This window comes from Xenopus tropicalis, chromosome 6 (assembly GCF_000004195.4).
Source record: "Xenopus tropicalis strain Nigerian chromosome 6, UCB_Xtro_10.0, whole genome shotgun sequence".
Lineage (NCBI taxonomy): Eukaryota > Metazoa > Chordata > Amphibia > Anura > Pipidae > Xenopus > Xenopus tropicalis.
In genome coordinates, this window is record NC_030682.2 from 137,674,251 (window position 1) to 137,691,557 (window position 17,307).

At 40.9% G+C, this 17,307-nt stretch overlaps 1 protein-coding gene across 3 annotated transcripts in view; it reads right to left on the reverse strand.

The window, feature by feature from the left end:
• samd12 (sterile alpha motif domain containing 12) overlaps positions 1 to 17,307 on the reverse strand; it is a 342,219-nt gene that overhangs the window by 284,817 nt on the left and 40,095 nt on the right. For 2 of the 3 annotated variants that reach the window (XM_018095171.2, XM_031904177.1), the window contains exon 2: positions 12,349 to 12,521. In XM_018095171.2, the coding sequence (XP_017950660.2) occupies positions 12,349 to 12,521 (173 nt within the window). The remainder of the gene's footprint in view (positions 1 to 12,348; positions 12,522 to 17,307) is intronic. The other variant, XM_031904178.1, reaches the window with a different exon arrangement.

Consider the following 17,307-nt stretch of genomic DNA (forward strand, 5'->3'; position numbering starts at 1 on the left):
TTTGCATATAAATTAGCCGGAAAAGGCAATAAACAACACAAAAAGCTTTCTTTTGTAGAGTAACCTTAATTGAGAGAACTCAAGTTCTCCACATTGCGACTGCCTGGCATTGCCACAGAGAGACATAATGGCAGTGACAGATTATTAGACACATGTTCCTTTATCAGGCTCGGATCTGCTAAGAAACACTAGAGCCCCAAAATGGAACCCATCTGCTCTCAACATGATCTCCAATTGTATCTGTTCCACTCGTATTGTGCCTCACATTGACATGTAATCTCCCCAGCTAATCCCACTATTAAATGCCTTGCAGTAAAAGCCTACATATTTACATTATGACTTGTAAATTATTTAGAAAAACATTGATTTGCATTGTGTTGTCCTTTATTTGTTCCAAAGCAGAAAATTCCCAGGCATTGAGAAGTTTGAGGAGCACCTACCTATAGGGGCAAAGTGGAGATACACCTCCCCATAGGTAAATGGTTCCTATTATTCTATATTCAGAAATTCAGAATGATATAATGAATAAATAATAAAATCAGTAAATATATACAGCAATGTGAATATGTTTATTTTACAGCATTTCGGAGAGTTTAATACATTTTTCCACAAGATTTATTTTATTTTTTGTAATAATAAAAAAAAAAGCACTGCTTGCTATAAGAGAACTAAACCCTAAAAAGCATATATGGCTAGAAATGCTGTATTTTATATATTGAACCAGTCTTCAACATCTCTATAGTAGAAATGATCCAGGACTTCAAAGTTGTCACAGGAGCTCCCCATCTTGGGTTTTGTAAGTAGTGTCAGTGGCACTGCACATGCTCAGTGGGCTCTGGGCAGGTGTTGAGAAGCTAAGCTTGGGGGTCATAGTATATCAGGGATCCCCAACCAGTGGCTCAGGAGCAACATGTTGCTCACCAACCCCTTTGATGCTGCTCTCAGTGGCCTCCATTGGTTGGTGTCCATTTTTTTTAATTTCTGACTTGGAGGCAAGTTTTGGAGGCATAAGGACCATGTGTACTGCTAAACAGAGCCTGTGTTGCTCCCAAGTTTTTTTTCTTTGAAATGTTGCTCACGGGTAAAAAAAAAAGATTGGGGATCCCTGTAGTATATTATCAAGCAGAAAATGAAGTTCATCTGTCATAGAAGTTGATTCTAAAGGACTAATTATTAAAGGAGAAGGAAAGGCTCAATCACCGGGGGGTACCAAATGCTAGGCACCTCCCAGTGATTGTAACCACTGCAACAAACTCTGGCAGGGGTGGCAACCCTATATCCGTGCGATGCAGCCATGTACCCCCTCTCTCCCCCAGCTCCATTGCTGGATTTCTAAAAAAAAAAAATCTATTAAATAGGAAGCCGATGGCTGCCCCCAAAAAGCTGCTGCCCTAGGCACAGGCCCTTGGGTGCCTATATATAAATACACCCCTGAAAAAGCTGCTGCCCTAGGCACAGGCCTTTGGGTGCCTATATATAAATACATCCCTGAAAAAAGTTGCTGCCCTAGGCACAGGCCCTTGGGTGCCTATATATAAATACACCTCTGAAAAACCTGCTGCCCTAGGCACAGACCCTTGGGTGCCTATATATAAATACACCCCTGAAAAAGCTGCTGCCCTAGGCACAGGCCCTTGGGTGCCTATATATAAATACACCCCTGAAAAAAGTTGCTGCCCTAGGCACAGGCCCTTGGGTGCCTATATATAAATACACCCCTGAAAAAAGTTGCTGCCCTAGGCACAGGCCCTTGGGTGCCTATATATAAATACACCTCTGAAAAACCTGCTGCCCTAGGCACAGACCCTTGGGTGCCTATATATAAATACACCCCTGAAAAAGCTGCTGCCCTAGGCACAGGCCCTTGGGTGCCTATATATAAATACACCCCTGAAAAAAGTTGCTGCCCTAGGCACAGGCCCTTGGGTGCCTATATATAAATACACCTCTGAAAAACCTGCTGCCCTAGACACAGACCCTTGGGTGCCTATATATAAATACACCCCTGAAAAAGCTGCTGCCCTAGGCACAGGCCCTTGGGTGCCTATATATAAATACACCCCTGAAAAAGTTGCTGCCCTAGGCACAGGCCCTTGGGTGCCTATATATAAATACACCCCTGAAAAAGTTGCTGCCCTAGGCACAGGCCCTTGGGTGCCTATATATAAATACACCCCTGAAAAAGTTGCTGCCCTAGGCACAGGCCCTTGGGTGCCTATATATAAATACACCTCTGAAAAACCTGCTGCCCTAGGCACAGACCCTTGGGTGCCTATATATATAAATACACCCCTGAAAAACCTGCTGCCCTAGGCACAGGCCCTTGGGTGCCTATATATAAATACACCCCTGAAAAAGCTGCTGCCCTAGGCACAGGCCCCTGGGTGCCTATATATAAATACACCCCTGAAAAAGCTGCTGCCCTAGGCACAGGCCCTTGGGTGCCTATATATAAAGACACCCCTGAAAAAGCTGCTGCCCTAGGCACAGGCCCTTGGGTGCCTATATATATAAATACACCCCTGAAAAAGCTGCAGAATATGCCGGCTCTATATAAATAAATGATAGTAATAATGAGCTGGAATGGCATTTCCTCATATCTAGATACCAGTAACACAGTTAGCAAGTAAGTGGCAATTTAAAGAAACCGCACACAACATTCATTTGTATTATATAAGACACTGGTATTAAACTCTTTTACGTGCATACTGGTTTGCAGAGTCAGCGGCTACGGAAATGCCATAGAGTACAATTATATTCCCAAGAATTGCATATGCTTCGTATTTTTTCAGGGGTTTCCGCTTCACTTGAACACAGAATTATTCTTGCATGTGTCCTAATTGCCTCATAAGGAAGAAAGGAAATTGGATGTTCCATGAAACTAATGGTGTGTGTATAACGCACATAAGTACTAACATCTATGTTAAGTGTGTATGTGAGCAGTACAAAAATAATTAACTGTATATCAATAGCAGCTGAAGGGACACAATTGGCACTTGTGGTGCTGAGGACCTGTGGCCTCCCATAGGGCTCAATGGCACTCTGCAGCTCCAACCTGGCCCAAGGAAAGTCTCCCATAGGGCTCAATGGCACTCTGCAGCTCCAACCCGGCCCAAGGAAAGTCTCCCATAGGGCTCAATGGCACTCTGCAGCTCCAACCTGGCCCAAGGAAAGTCTCCCATAGGGCTCAATGGCACTCTGCAGCTCCAACCTGGCCCAAGGAAAGTCTCCCATAGGGCTCAATGGCACTCTGCAGCTCCAACCCGGCCCAAGGAAAGTCTCCCATAGGGCTCAATGGCACTCTGCAGCTCCAACCCGGCCCAAGGAAAGTCTCCCATAGGGCTCAATGGCATTCTGCAGCTCCAACCCGGCCCAAGGAAAGCCTCCCATAGGGCTCAATGGCACTCTGCAGCTCCAACCTGGCCCAAGGAAAGTCTCCCATAGGACTCAATGGCACTCTGCAGCTCCAACCTGGCCCAAGGAAAGTCTCCCATAGGGCTCAATGGCACTCTGCAGCTCCAACCTGGCCCAAGGAAAGTCTCCCATAGGGCTCAATGGCACTCTGCAGCTCCAACCCGGCCCAGGGAAAGTCTCCCATAGGGCTCAATGGCACTCTGCAGCTCCAACCCGGCCCAAGGAATGTCTCCCATAGGGCTCAATGGCACTCTGCAGCTCCAACCCGGCCCAAGGAAAGTCTCCCATAGGGCTCAATGGCACTCTGCAGCTCCAACCCGGCACAAGGAAAGTCTCCCATAGGGCTCAATGGCACTCTGCAGCTCCAACCTGGCCCAAGGAAAGTCTCCCATAGGGCTCAATGGCACTCTGCAGCTCCAGCCCGGCCCAAGGAAAGTCTCCCATAGGGCTCAATGGCACTCTGCAGCTCCAGCCCGGCGCAAGGAAAGTCTCCCATAGGGCTCAATGGCACTCTGCAGCTCCAACCTGGCCCATGGAATGTCACAATACCGAAGCTTGAATGAATTCCGAAATAGTTGTAGTCTTTGTGAAAAATACGACTTTTTCGTGGACGTCAACGAAAACCACGAAAAAGTTGTGCCATTTTAATGATATTATCGTGGTCATTACGAAAAATTCTATATAAATTAAAAAAAATAAAATACGATTTGTGCTTTAAAGGGGACCTGTCATCCTGAGAAATAATTCGAAATTATTTTCTATTGTGTTTGTTAAGCAAAATAAATTTCACTTACACTATATAAATAATATAAATCTCGTCTACTTCAGTCCTGGACTTAAACAATCACAGCAAATAGGCAGCCGCCATTTTGTGGACACTGTTAATAAGGCAAAATTTGTATCACCCCAAAATCTTGTGTATGTACCAGAATGGGGTATCAGATACCCAGGCCCATGCACTGGCTACACAATTAAATGGTTAGGAGGGAGAGGGAAAGTGAGAGCTGAATTGAAAGTTAAAGTTCTTGCCTAAGGCATAGAGGCTGGGCAGGTAATATATGATTGACAGCTGGGATTTTTAAATGCCTTTATAATGGGTTTGGATGTGTTAATATAAAAATTAATTTGGGTTTCTTGTTTAATTTGAAGAGGACTTTTATTCAGGGCTGTGGAGTCGGAGTCGAGGAGTCGGAGGCAATTTTGGGTACCTGGAGTCGGAGTAGGAGTCGGCAAAAAATGAACCGACTCCGACTGTATGAATGTTTAAAATACATTAGCATATTAAAAACAGAGGAGTCGGAGTCGTGGAGTCGGAGTCGGAAGTATCAGAAACTAAGGAGTTGGAGTCGGAGAATTTATCTACCAACTCCACAGCCCTGCTTTTATTATACAGTTTTTATGTCTGGGTGACAGGTCCACTTTAATGAATGGGCCCCACAGACTTTTTATAATTCCAACAAATCAAAAATTGCATCAATTTGTATTTTTTCCCACTGCCCATCGACATTATCCACAATCGTCTTTTTCTTTTGCGAATAAGCTTTTTAGCAACAATTTGTCGAGCAGGCAGACAAACAAATCAAGCTTTAAACGACTTGTTGTGCAGTAACGAGATTTCTTTGTGGAAGCTTTGATAAAAGTTCAGCTGTATCCATATTACTACCCCACTTTCCCTAGCCGCTCCGTGACATATGTTCCCATAAACCCTTTTATAACTTTTTTTACGATGTGCATAATTCAGTAAACATATACTGGAATAGCAATAGAGTGAAAAAAAAGAAAACGCTCAACAGTTTAATTCCTGATCTAAAACTGTAAATGCTTTTTTTACAGATAAAAATATACTTAAGAGCTGGGGAAATGAAGTCTTATGAGCCCAGTCGTGAAATATATGGCAGGAGTTATAGTCATGAAGCAAGGCTTGTCCATCTTTGGGTTGTCAGACTTGGAAGATTAGGGGGCACATTTAATAAGCAATTATGAGATAAAGTCGGATTTTTTCTTACTTCTAGATAATTTTGAGATTTACAAGTGGGTTTTTACCAGAATTCGATTTTTTCGTTATTTCTAGAAAAATTCTAGTTTTTCGAAAATAGTTCCCATAATTTGTGATTTATTGGTGTTTAGTTAAATTTTTTGGTAAAATTCAACAGGTTTCATCTTTCGAGTACCATTGAGTCCTATGGAGGCTTATAATAGTAGAAGAATAGAATAGTCAGTGACAGCCTGTCCTTCAAGGACAAGTTAATCCCCTCATTGTTTTCAGTTTCACCCAGTTCAAGGGGAACTTAATCTCCTAATTGTTTTCTAAAAATTTGTGGCAAAATTTTGTATTTGAACATTGATAAATCAGCCCCTTAGCATTGGCAATCTTTTACTGAGTGGTAATAAATATTATAATAATAGCAATAATACATTTGCCCCTCGTTGTTTCAGATTATACCTTGTACCTAAGTGACATACAAAACGTAGAAATGGCAACTAAAACTGGGATAAAATGTTTACTAATGTTCTTTGCCACCCACCAGTTCTTTCTAAAATGGCCACCCAGTCTTCAATGTTAATCTCAGCCCTATGTCTCAACCCAAAAACTTGAGTTCTAATCTAGTAATGGGAGCAGGGGTCCAATAGTAATGGGGGTATAGCTAAAATTGAAGCCCCAGTAACAAGTGAGTGCAGTTTTAGGAAAGACAGAGGCACTGCCCTACAGTATTCTCATAGCCTGATCAGAAAGACAATATCAAGCTGTGTCAGATTGCCTTTAATTTGCACACAAAGCTTCAAAACAATTAGCGAGATAGACATGATTAAACTTTCTGATCATTTGCACCTGGAACACCGACATAATTAGCATTACATTAGGGATGCTCAAAGTCACTAAGTGGTGCATATTTTATGAAAGGCTTGGTTGAGTATTGTCAGCTCGGCTTCTATTTTGGATTCATCAGATTAGCTTGGCCTGTTGAAATATGTATGATTCTAAGATAGAGCAGGGGTCTTAAAGGGACAGCAACACTAACATTTTACCCTTGGGGCGACAATTTTCAGCCAAGCAGGATCCACAGTATTTTACAACTGCTTGTGCAGGTACTTGTGTCAAAATGCACCATTTGCAATTCTGTATAGTTGCACTAGGCGCCGCCCAGTCTCCCATAGGGCTCAATGGCACTCTGCAGCTCCAACCTGGCCCAAGGAAAGTCTCCCATAGGGCTCAATGGCACTCTGCAGCTCCAACCCGGCCCAAGGAAAGTCTCCCATAGGGCTCAATGGCACTCTGCAGCTCCAACCTGGCCCAAGGAAAGTCTCCCATAGGGCTCAATGGCACTCTGCAGCTCCAACCTGGCCCAAGGAAAGTCTCCCATAGGGCTCAATGGCACTCTGCAGCTCCAACCCGGCCCAAGGAAAGTCTCCCATAGGGCTCAATGGCACTCTGCAGCTCCAACCTGGTCCAAGGAAAGTCTCCCATAGGGCTCAATGGCACTCTGCAGCTCCAACCTGGTCCAAGGAAAGTCTCCCATAGGGCTCAATGGCACTCTGCAGCTCCAACCTGGCCCAAGGAAAGTCTCCCATAGGGCTCAATGGCACTCTGCAGCTCCAACCCGGCCCAAGGAAAGTCTCCCATAGGGCTCAATGGCACTCTGCAGCTCCAACCTGGTCCAAGGAAAGTCTCCCATAGGGCTCAATGGCACTCTGCAGCTCCAACCTGGCCCAAGGAAAGTCTCCCGTAGGGCTCAATGGCACTCTGCAGCTCCAACCTGGCCCAAGGAAAGCCTCCCATAGGGCTCAATGGCACTCTGCAGCTCCAACCTGGCCCAAGGAAAGTCTCCCATAGGGCTCAATGGCACTCTGCAGCTCCAACCTGGCCCAAGGAAAGTCATGATACCGAAGCTTGAATGAATCCAAAACTTTCGTACTCATTGCGACAAATACTATTTTGACGTGTAATTTTTGACGCACAGTACGAAAAAGTTGCGCAAATTAGCAAAAAAAAAATCAGCGAAAATATGCACATGGGCCCCTATGTGTGCCTTTGCACCTACACAGTAGCTAACCAGCTAACCCGCCACGGCTAAATTTACACTCCTTGGTCTGAATTGAGCACTAAATAAGCCACTCCAACAAATTCTCGTCTGTTCTCTAATAAAAAAAAGATTATATTTTTTTGCTATTCTTCAGTTGCTCAGAAACTCATTTGTTACAGATTTTTAAGATAATCACTTTGAGAAAGAAAATTGCTCTGTAATTATTTCACACACAAAAAATAAATGCTGTTTCAAGGCAGATTTTGTGATTAACAATCTTACACCCAAAGTAAATGAGAAAACGTTCACACAAAGCAAATGCTTGATATTAACAATGTTCATTCAAATGCGAGTTATGATCAAGCGTATTTAACCACTTTTGCTTGCACCCCTGGTCACAAACAATGACGATCAATAATAGGCGAATCATTATTTAATGGAACATTGTGCCCCACCCTAGGGTGCAAAAGGGATTTTTATCAGGCAGGTATAAAAGATAAGAAAGGAAGGAAGTGTTGAAACTTTCAACAAATCCAACCATCAGGGTCAGACCTTCCAACCAAAGTACCAGCGGATCAACCACTTTATTAACCAAGGCATACAGCATTCATAATTCTCTACCAAGGCATCTAATAGAAATTCACCAACCAAGGCATAAAACATTCATACTCACTACCAAAGCATCAATCATTTTCCCAAGCAAGAATCTAAAAGTCATAATCCCACCAAGGCGGTATTTTATCCTGCCTTCCTTAAGGCGTTCTGATTTCAGTGAAAAAGTGCTGTTCCTAGAATACTGGATTTTGAGACTGCATAAATTTCCAAATTATTTCCATATATCTTGCAAAGTATCTAACAGTCAGTCGTCCCAACCATAACATTTAGTTTGCCATTCAAACTACATAAGACTTAGTTTCCCAACCAAGGCATTAAGCATTAATTGGCCTAACCAAAGCATATAAGATTTATACTCACTATCAAGGCATGTTATAATCAGTCTACCAACCAAGGCATGCAACATTCATACTCACTACCAAGGCATCTAATAATCAGTCTACTGACCAAGCATAAATATTCATACTCACTGCCAAGGCATCAAACATTCAAACTCACTACCAAGGCATTAGACATCCATACTCACTACCAAGGCATCAAACATCCATACTCACTACCAAGGCATCAAACATCCATACTCACTACCAAGGCATCAAACATCCATACTCACTACCAAGGCATCAAACATCCATACTCACTACCAAGGCATCAAACATCCATACTCACTACCAAGGCATCAAACATCCATACTCACTACCAAGACATCTACAAGTTAATCCAACAACCAAGGCATAAAACATTCATACTCACTACCAAGGCATCTAATAATCAGTCTACCAACCAAGGCATAAAACATTCATACTCACTACCAAGGCATCTAATAATCAGTCTACCAACCAAGGCATAAAACGTTCATACTCACTACCAAGGCATTAGACATCCATACTCACTACCAAGGCATCAAACATCCATACTCACTACCAAGGCATTAGACATCCATACTCACTACCAAGGCATCAAACATCCATACTCACTACCAAGGCATCAAACATCCATACTCACTACCAAGGCATCAAACATCCATACTCACTACCAAGGCATCAAACATCCATACTCACTACCAAGACATCTACAAGTGAATCCAACAACCAAGGCATAAAACATTCATACTCACTACCAAGGCATGTAATAATCAGTCTACCAACCAAGGCATAAAACGTTCATACTCACTACCAAGGCATCTAATAGTCAATCCAACCACCAAGGCATGCAACATTCATACTCACTACCAAGGCATCTAATAATCAGTCTACTGACCAAGCATAAATATTCATACTCACTGCCAAGGCATTAGACATCCATACTCACTACCAAGGCATCAAACATCCATACTCACTACCAAGACATCTACAAGTTAATCCAACAACCAAGGCATCAAACATTCATACTCACTACCAAGGCATCTATTAATCAGTCTACCAACCAAGCATAAATATTCATACTCACTAACAAGGCATCAAACATTCATACTCACTACCAAGGCATCTAATAATCAGTCTACCAACCAAGGCATAAAACGTTCATACTCACTACCAAGGCATCTAATAATCAGTCTACCAACCAAGGCATAAAACGTTCATACTCACTACCAAGGCATCTAATAGTTAATCCAACCACCAAGGCATAAAACATTCGTACTCACTACCAAGACATCTAATAGTCAATCCAACAACCAAGGCATAAAACATTCATACTCACTACCAAGGCATCTACGTTCTTATGCTAAAGTCAAGAATGGTGGAGAAAATGACAATTCTAACAAAACATACAATATGTGTTTTTTTCTCAGCAGGCAAGGAAAACAATGTAACATTATCCTATGGGTACCCCACTGTTTCTTGGTAAATTTAAAATAGTAAAGGCCCAAAGTGGCATTACCCTAAAACGACTTCATTAGCAGAGATTGTGAGATGCAAATGCAAGGCAAAAGAAACAACTCTGCAGATGTTTCAATGTATGCAAGATAGTGAAAATTGGTTAAATGAAGAGAAAACTACTGAGTACTAATCAGAGGAGCAAATAATAAAATATTTTATTAGGGAAACTTTTGGTTATACCTTTAAACCCAGCATAGTATATATTATAGACAATGTGATGGTTCTTCTTTATTAACATATTTTTAACACGTAAAAGCATTGCACAATAAGACAAATAAGAGTAGAAGGAAGAACATCTTACAAATGTTAAAAACATGTGAAGCAATTCCCAGTTTATAATCCTGTACTTCGCACACCAACAAACCAAACCCCTCACTATGTACTAAGTTGTATCCCTACCCCTGGTCACTGCAAGGTGAATTAAATATATGGTTCTTCATATAAACAGAGAAATGTAACTTGAACACATTGCTAGCAGTTTTATTTAACCCAATAAATGAAAACTATTTTCACCAATATTTCTTATCGTCTTGTCTCTGCAACCCAGACCATTTATACATTGGACCCATGTGAAGGGGTTATCAACAAGCACTATTGGACTGGAGTCACCTCGACCACTTACATTTCCTGTTGCTTATAATAACAGAGAGAGACTCATTTACCATAGGATAAAAGTTCTTGCCCTTTACCACAGAACCCTAATTTTATGTACCCGGATTTTACGTCTTCCCAAAACTAACAACGTTTTTTGCAATCTCATATAGACAAGTGGTATCTTTTTGCTCCCGGAATTTATGGCTTCTTGATGCTGTTCCCTGGGAAATGTAAAATTGAGGTTCTAATGTATTTACTTGTGCCTGTTGCCACACACAAAACATGAAGAAGTATGGGAGCCCTTTACATAACAACTGCCACTGGCTAGGGTCCCTCCTAAATGTGCAATATTTTGGGCCAAATAAATCATGTTCAGTACGTAATAATTTATAATGCCAGGAGACTGTAAGTTCTTCCCATGTCGGTGTGAGTTTCTTACTGGTTCTCTGGTTTCCTCCCACAATCCAAAAATGAACAGGCAGGTACATTGGCTACTAATAAAACAAATTCTAGTGACTGTAACTGTGATAGGGACCTACTGTAAGCTCCACTGGGGCAGGGACTTATGTAAATGATGCAGAATGTCTATAAAGCCCTGTGGAATATGTCGACACAACATCAATAATTTGTCCCTGGATTGGGCCCCAGCCTTAGTAACTTGCCAGACATCATTTTGGAAAAAGTAAAAAGCAAATCTGCTCTAAGATCAGCCTGATTAAGCCATGACATGTTTATGGACAAGCAAGGAAAGGCTGGAAGGGATTTAATTATCCATTAAATAAGGCATTATCTAAACAAAGTACACCAAAAACGATCGGTGGAAATTCTCCAAGATAGGAAATATCCAGGCGTGTGATGCCAGAACTTAAATGGTTCAGAGCAGACAATAAAGTACATGCAATAAAAAGTTCCACTCTCAGACAGATTTTAATGGAATAGTTTACCCTGCATGTACCTTATGGGTATATATATATATAGTTATAAAGAAAAAGGCTGAGGCACACCAGGAAATTGTATCGAAAAAAAAAAATGTGCATGGTGGTAGGGGGTCAGTGACAGACAAGAGAAGGGTTAGACTAGAACCCAAGTGAAATGAAAAAAAGAAGAGAACAAAGAGATAATGAGAGAGAAGATAAACCAAAGAACAATAATTGAAGAAAATAAGGAAAAAAATACAAAAGACTAAAGGGGCTGGGCAGGGAATAGGGGACAAAAGTGTAGACTGGGACTGTGAGGTACATGGTAACTTGGAGGCATATTTACCTCTGGGGGGTTGCGGTGAGTTATATCCATAACAGGGCCTGATTTACTATACCCACCACTGACCAAACTATTAGTAGCTAATAGTACAGGCTCCCCTGGCACCAACCCTCTCTTGCGCAATACACCCCCATGCCCCATTGATTGATGTCCATAAGAACATGAATACAAGCTGCGTGGCACTTACACATTGTCAGGTTGCTTCCAGCAGATGCTAAATGGGACACTGTCCCCGTTAGTAAATGAGGCCCTCAACGTTAAGTTGTTTAGCAGCAAACTTTAGTGTTAAAAAGAATCTGTTCAGCAGCAAATCTAAGGGAAAGGCTTCCACGACACCATCTGACACAGAAGGAGAAATGATTAGACATTCCTTACACATTTTATTTCCTAATTCTCCGCGGCACACTCTCTCTTCTCTAATTATTTTCACCCCAAGACTTCTCTTTCTGTTTTGCATTCTAATCGTCTGTGCCAGGAGTGTTTACTGAGCAAATACTTTCTTTTTTTTTTTATTCTAATTAAATGATTTGTTTTAGCATCACTCCCGAGCCCATTTCCTTTATTACCTTGGGTGTATCGGGATCCGTCTGCAGCTTCCTGGGAGTTCCCTTGGGCTCTGGAACTTTTGATGTGTCCTTAGCAAAGGTCGAGTCACTATTCTCCCCCTTGAGGTTTAAGTTGATGTTGTCCGTGCAGGCAGGATGATCGATATCATTTGAGTTTCGACTGCAATGAACTGCTGGAGAAAAATAAAACACTGGTATTAGTAGGGGGAAAAAAATCCTCGGCAGAGCGAGGAAACTTTAAGCAGTTTGTACTTGAGCAAACACATAACATTGCTTTGGCAGTTATGTTAAAATAATCTTTTAAGCTCAGTTCAATGATATTAATATTTAACACATTGTATTACAATTGTGAATGGAAATGTTTAATCTACTTCAGGCTCCTGGTGGGCTCAGCCCAAAGATACAGTGCCCCCTGGCCAATTTCTTACTTTACTGAATCCTACAATAAATGGTTCCTCTCTGTGATATATATATATATATATATATAACAGTCCACACTCCAAAATCTGCTGCTCTGCAGTTGCCCCTGTGCACGGGATATCATATAAATATCAAAATAAAACAGCCAGCACCAAGGGTCTTTGTGTTTCAAAAAATCTCTCGTGTATTAAAATTGCATGTACAACCGACGTTTCGGTCCCTTTTGGGACCTTTTTCAAGGTGCAAATACATACAGCAACTCAGTTTAAATAGCCTCCTCCCATGAATCCAGGGAGGGCCAGTGACATCATATGCATATTAACCCCATAGTGACCATTAATACCATATACTAATTATATATTTTATAAAAGTGCATTCATACTTCATAATAAATCTGTTGCACATATTCAATACCCCAATCTAGTTAAAACTGCAACGATATTAAACAGCATACATGTGTATAAAATTGCCCCCACATCTATAGATACTCGTGCAACATTGTATATTATGTGAACATTATGTAAACCATATAAAGTGCAATTTTGCTAAATTAGTAAAATTTAAAAACAATACATGACTATGCACAGTTTCCTATGTCCATGGTCCCAAAGTTTCCCATATTATTAACCCATTGACTCCTATTCGTACAGTTTTACCTTGCTTAAATATAATACATTCATATAGATTATATGACATTTATAGTACCTATACCCGGGTCAATATAATACAGTAATACATCTTAATAGGTATTATTTTTCTGTCAAAAAACAGTTCAATTGCAACGTGGTGTTCAGTCCCCTCGGTGCAACACATCCCAGCTTGTGAATCCAGAAGGCCTCCTTTTGCAATAACAGTCGATTGATATCTCCCCCTCTCCTTGGGATTTTTACACAGTCTATTGGCATACATTTAAAAGAAGAAATAGAATGTCTCGCTTTTGCCCAATGCTGTGCAATCGGTTGCTTTGAGATATCCTGTTTCCCCTTCTTTTTATCATACTCGGGATCCAATGCTGCCCGTATAGTGGAGCGGTGCATACTGATCCTATCTTTCAATTGTCTGTTTGTTTTTCCACAATATATTAGCCCACAAGGGCATTTGATCAGATACACTACATTTTGTGATAAACAAGTTAGTCTATGTCTGATCGTAAAGGGTTTTATCACCCGCATAATGGGAAACCCTTTACGATCAGACATAGACTAACTTGTTTATCACAAAATGTAGTGTATCTGATCAAATGCCCTTGTGGGCTAATATATTGTGGAAAAACAAACAGACAATTGAAAGATAGGATCAGTATGCACCGCTCCACTATACGGGCAGCATTGGATCCCGAGTATGATAAAAAGAAGGGGAAACAGGATATCTCAAAGCAACCGATTGCACAGCATTGGGCAAAAGCGAGACATTCTATTTCTTCTTTTAAATGTATGCCAATAGACTGTGTAAAAATCCCAAGGAGAGGGGGAGATATCAATCGACTGTTATTGCAAAAGGAGGCCTTCTGGATTCACAAGCTGGGATGTGTTGCACCGAGGGGACTGAACACCACGTTGCAATTGAACTGTTTTTTGACAGAAAAATAATACCTATTAAGATGTATTACTGTATTATATTGACCCGGGTATAGGTACTATAAATGTCATATAATCTATATGAATGTATTATATTTAAGCAAGGTAAAACTGTACGAATAGGAGTCAATGGGTTAATAATATGGGAAACTTTGGGACCATGGACATAGGAAACTGTGCATAGTCATGTATTGTTTTTAAATTTTACTAATTTAGCAAAATTGCACTTTATATGGTTTACATAATGTTCACATAATATACAATGTTGCACGAGTATCTATAGATGTGGGGGCAATTTTATACACATGTATGCTGTTTAATATCGTTGCAGTTTTAACTAGATTGGGGTATTGAATATGTGCAACAGATTTATTATGAAGTATGAATGCACTTTTATAAAATATATAATTAGTATATGGTATTAATGGTCACTATGGGGTTAATATGCATATGATGTCACTGGCCCTCCCTGGATTCATGGGAGGAGGCTATTTAAACTGAGTTGCTGTATGTATTTGCACCTTGAAAAAGGTCCCAAAAGGGACCGAAACGTCGGTTGTACATGCAATTTTAATACACGAGAGATTTTTTGAAACACAAAGACCCTTGGTGCTGGCTGTTTTATTTTGATATATATATATATATATATATATGTACAGGTATAGGACGCATTATCCAGAATACTCGGGACCAAGGGTATTTCGGATAAGGGGTCTCTCCGTAGTTTGGATCTTCATATCTTAAATCAATAAAACATTAATTAAACCCAACAGGATTATTTTGTATCCAGTAAGGATTATTATATTAAATAAATACAAAGCACTGTTTTATTTTTACAGAGAAAAATTAAATTGATTTTAAAATTAAATTGATTTTGATTAAAATAGAGTCTATGGGAGACGTGCTTTCCGTAATTCGGAGCTTTCTGGATATCGGGTTTCCGGATAACGGATTCCATACCTGTATATATATATATATATATATATATATATATATGGACAGCAAGTTGGTGCAACAATGATTATACCTGGGTGCAAGAGCAAATATAGTACAATAACGCAAAGAAGTGTCAGCACTTCTTTGCTTTATTGTATATATATATTTTATTTTATTTTTTTTTATCTAAAACCAGTGAAACCCAATGTTAGGATTAGAAAACCTGCACTCAGTCACTCAAACCTTCACTCTGTGGCAGACTGGGGTGTGTGGGGCCCACCAGGAACCCAAGTTAAGGGGCCACCACACAGCCACCGCCACATTGAAATTCCCTGCCCATATACTTTCAGTCTCCTTGGCATCCCACAACTCCACCGCACCCCTGCTTATTTCCCGACATACATCAGGCCACACCTCCCGGGAAGAATTAAAGATGGCCGTACCTTCCACAGAGGAACCCATGACCATCTTTAATTTTTTCTTGCCGAAGTTGGCTGGTATGCCGGCAGATGAACAGGATAAGGCTCCACCGGGATTTTTCCTGGTATCCCGGTGGGTAAGTCAAACCCTGCACTGATTCTGCCTTATCCAGTGCCAGGCCAAGTCATTCGCCCAAGGCAGAGCAAGCTGCACCAACCTCCCTCACCTTTATTTGTTCTAGAATGTTATGCAAGTTCTTCCTGACGCGTCGATGAGCATGCTCCCACAGTGACACGCAGTGTGTGGGGGAAAATATGTTAGAGTGGAGGAGTGCGGCGTGGGACGGCAAACAGGGCAAACATCCCCGGGTGTAACAAACTAGGAGGTAGGCAGACAGTAGCGGTGCATACCTGGCGCCCCCCCCCCCCCAGTGTTGCACCCTAGGCATGTGCCTTTTCTGCCTAACCCTAGTTCCGGCCCTGGCCTTACCATCTAAGTGCTTACTGATTCAGTATTCTGCTCTCTTAGGGTGAAGACACACAGAGCTACTAGTAGCAGCTACGTGTCACAGCTACTAAACTAGACAATGCTGATCTTTTATGCTGATAATTGTCTCTACATGTGTTTTAGCAGAGGCAATTCTCTATCTATGGCAGGGTATTTTCTGGCGTTTATGTCTATGAAGATTTTTATTCATCCAGGTTATGGTATATCTAGTATAAATACATCTAAAGCAACTGGACTTGTTTGGTAATCATTGAAGAAGTTTCACTACTTATTCGAGCAGCTTCTTCAGTTCAACTGACTGGTATGGGAAGTCCTCAGCATATATACTCTTCCACTAATCCTGAACTGAAGAAGCTGCTCGGATGAGTAGTGAAATGTCTTCAATAATTACCTACCAAGTCCAATTGCTTTAGATTTATTTATACTAGATATTTATGGCGCTTAGTAGGCGTGACAAGTAGCTGCTACTAAATAGCTCCGTGTATCTTCACCCTTACTCTACAGCAAGTATGATAAAGTCCAATTTGCACCTATTGTAAGACTTGTTGGCCATTGATGAATTCCAGTGTCATTATATGGCAGTAGGGACCAATCACTTAAATGACCACCGACATGTTTTATACTTTCAATTTGTAAAAAAAAAAAAAAATTAAAAAGTAAATTAACTTAAATAACATTTTTTTACTCATTTCTGCAATAAACTAATTGCTTTTGATGCATGTCCAGTTTTTTATTATTTTTAAAAGGTAGAGAAATCTTTTCAGGCCTAAGAGAGAGCCTTTAATGTGGGTGCTGGGACCTTGGGGGCCAAAGCATAGAAATATCCCTGCCATTGAAACAGGTGAAACTGCTTATAAACTACTGATGGAGTAATTGCAGTTCATCATACATCACTCCACTGAATTAATCGCTTTTTAATTTAGAATCTTAATGAGTTGAACAATCAGCCGGCAAGGTCAAAGTAACGGGGATGTGACCTACAATTATTTTTACAACTGGGTACTGATTCTGCCGTAATAAGGCGTGATGGGCTTTAATTTATTCACACAATAAAGATAGGTACAGAGTCAGGGTCAGAATCTAATGAGCTGGAATTGTT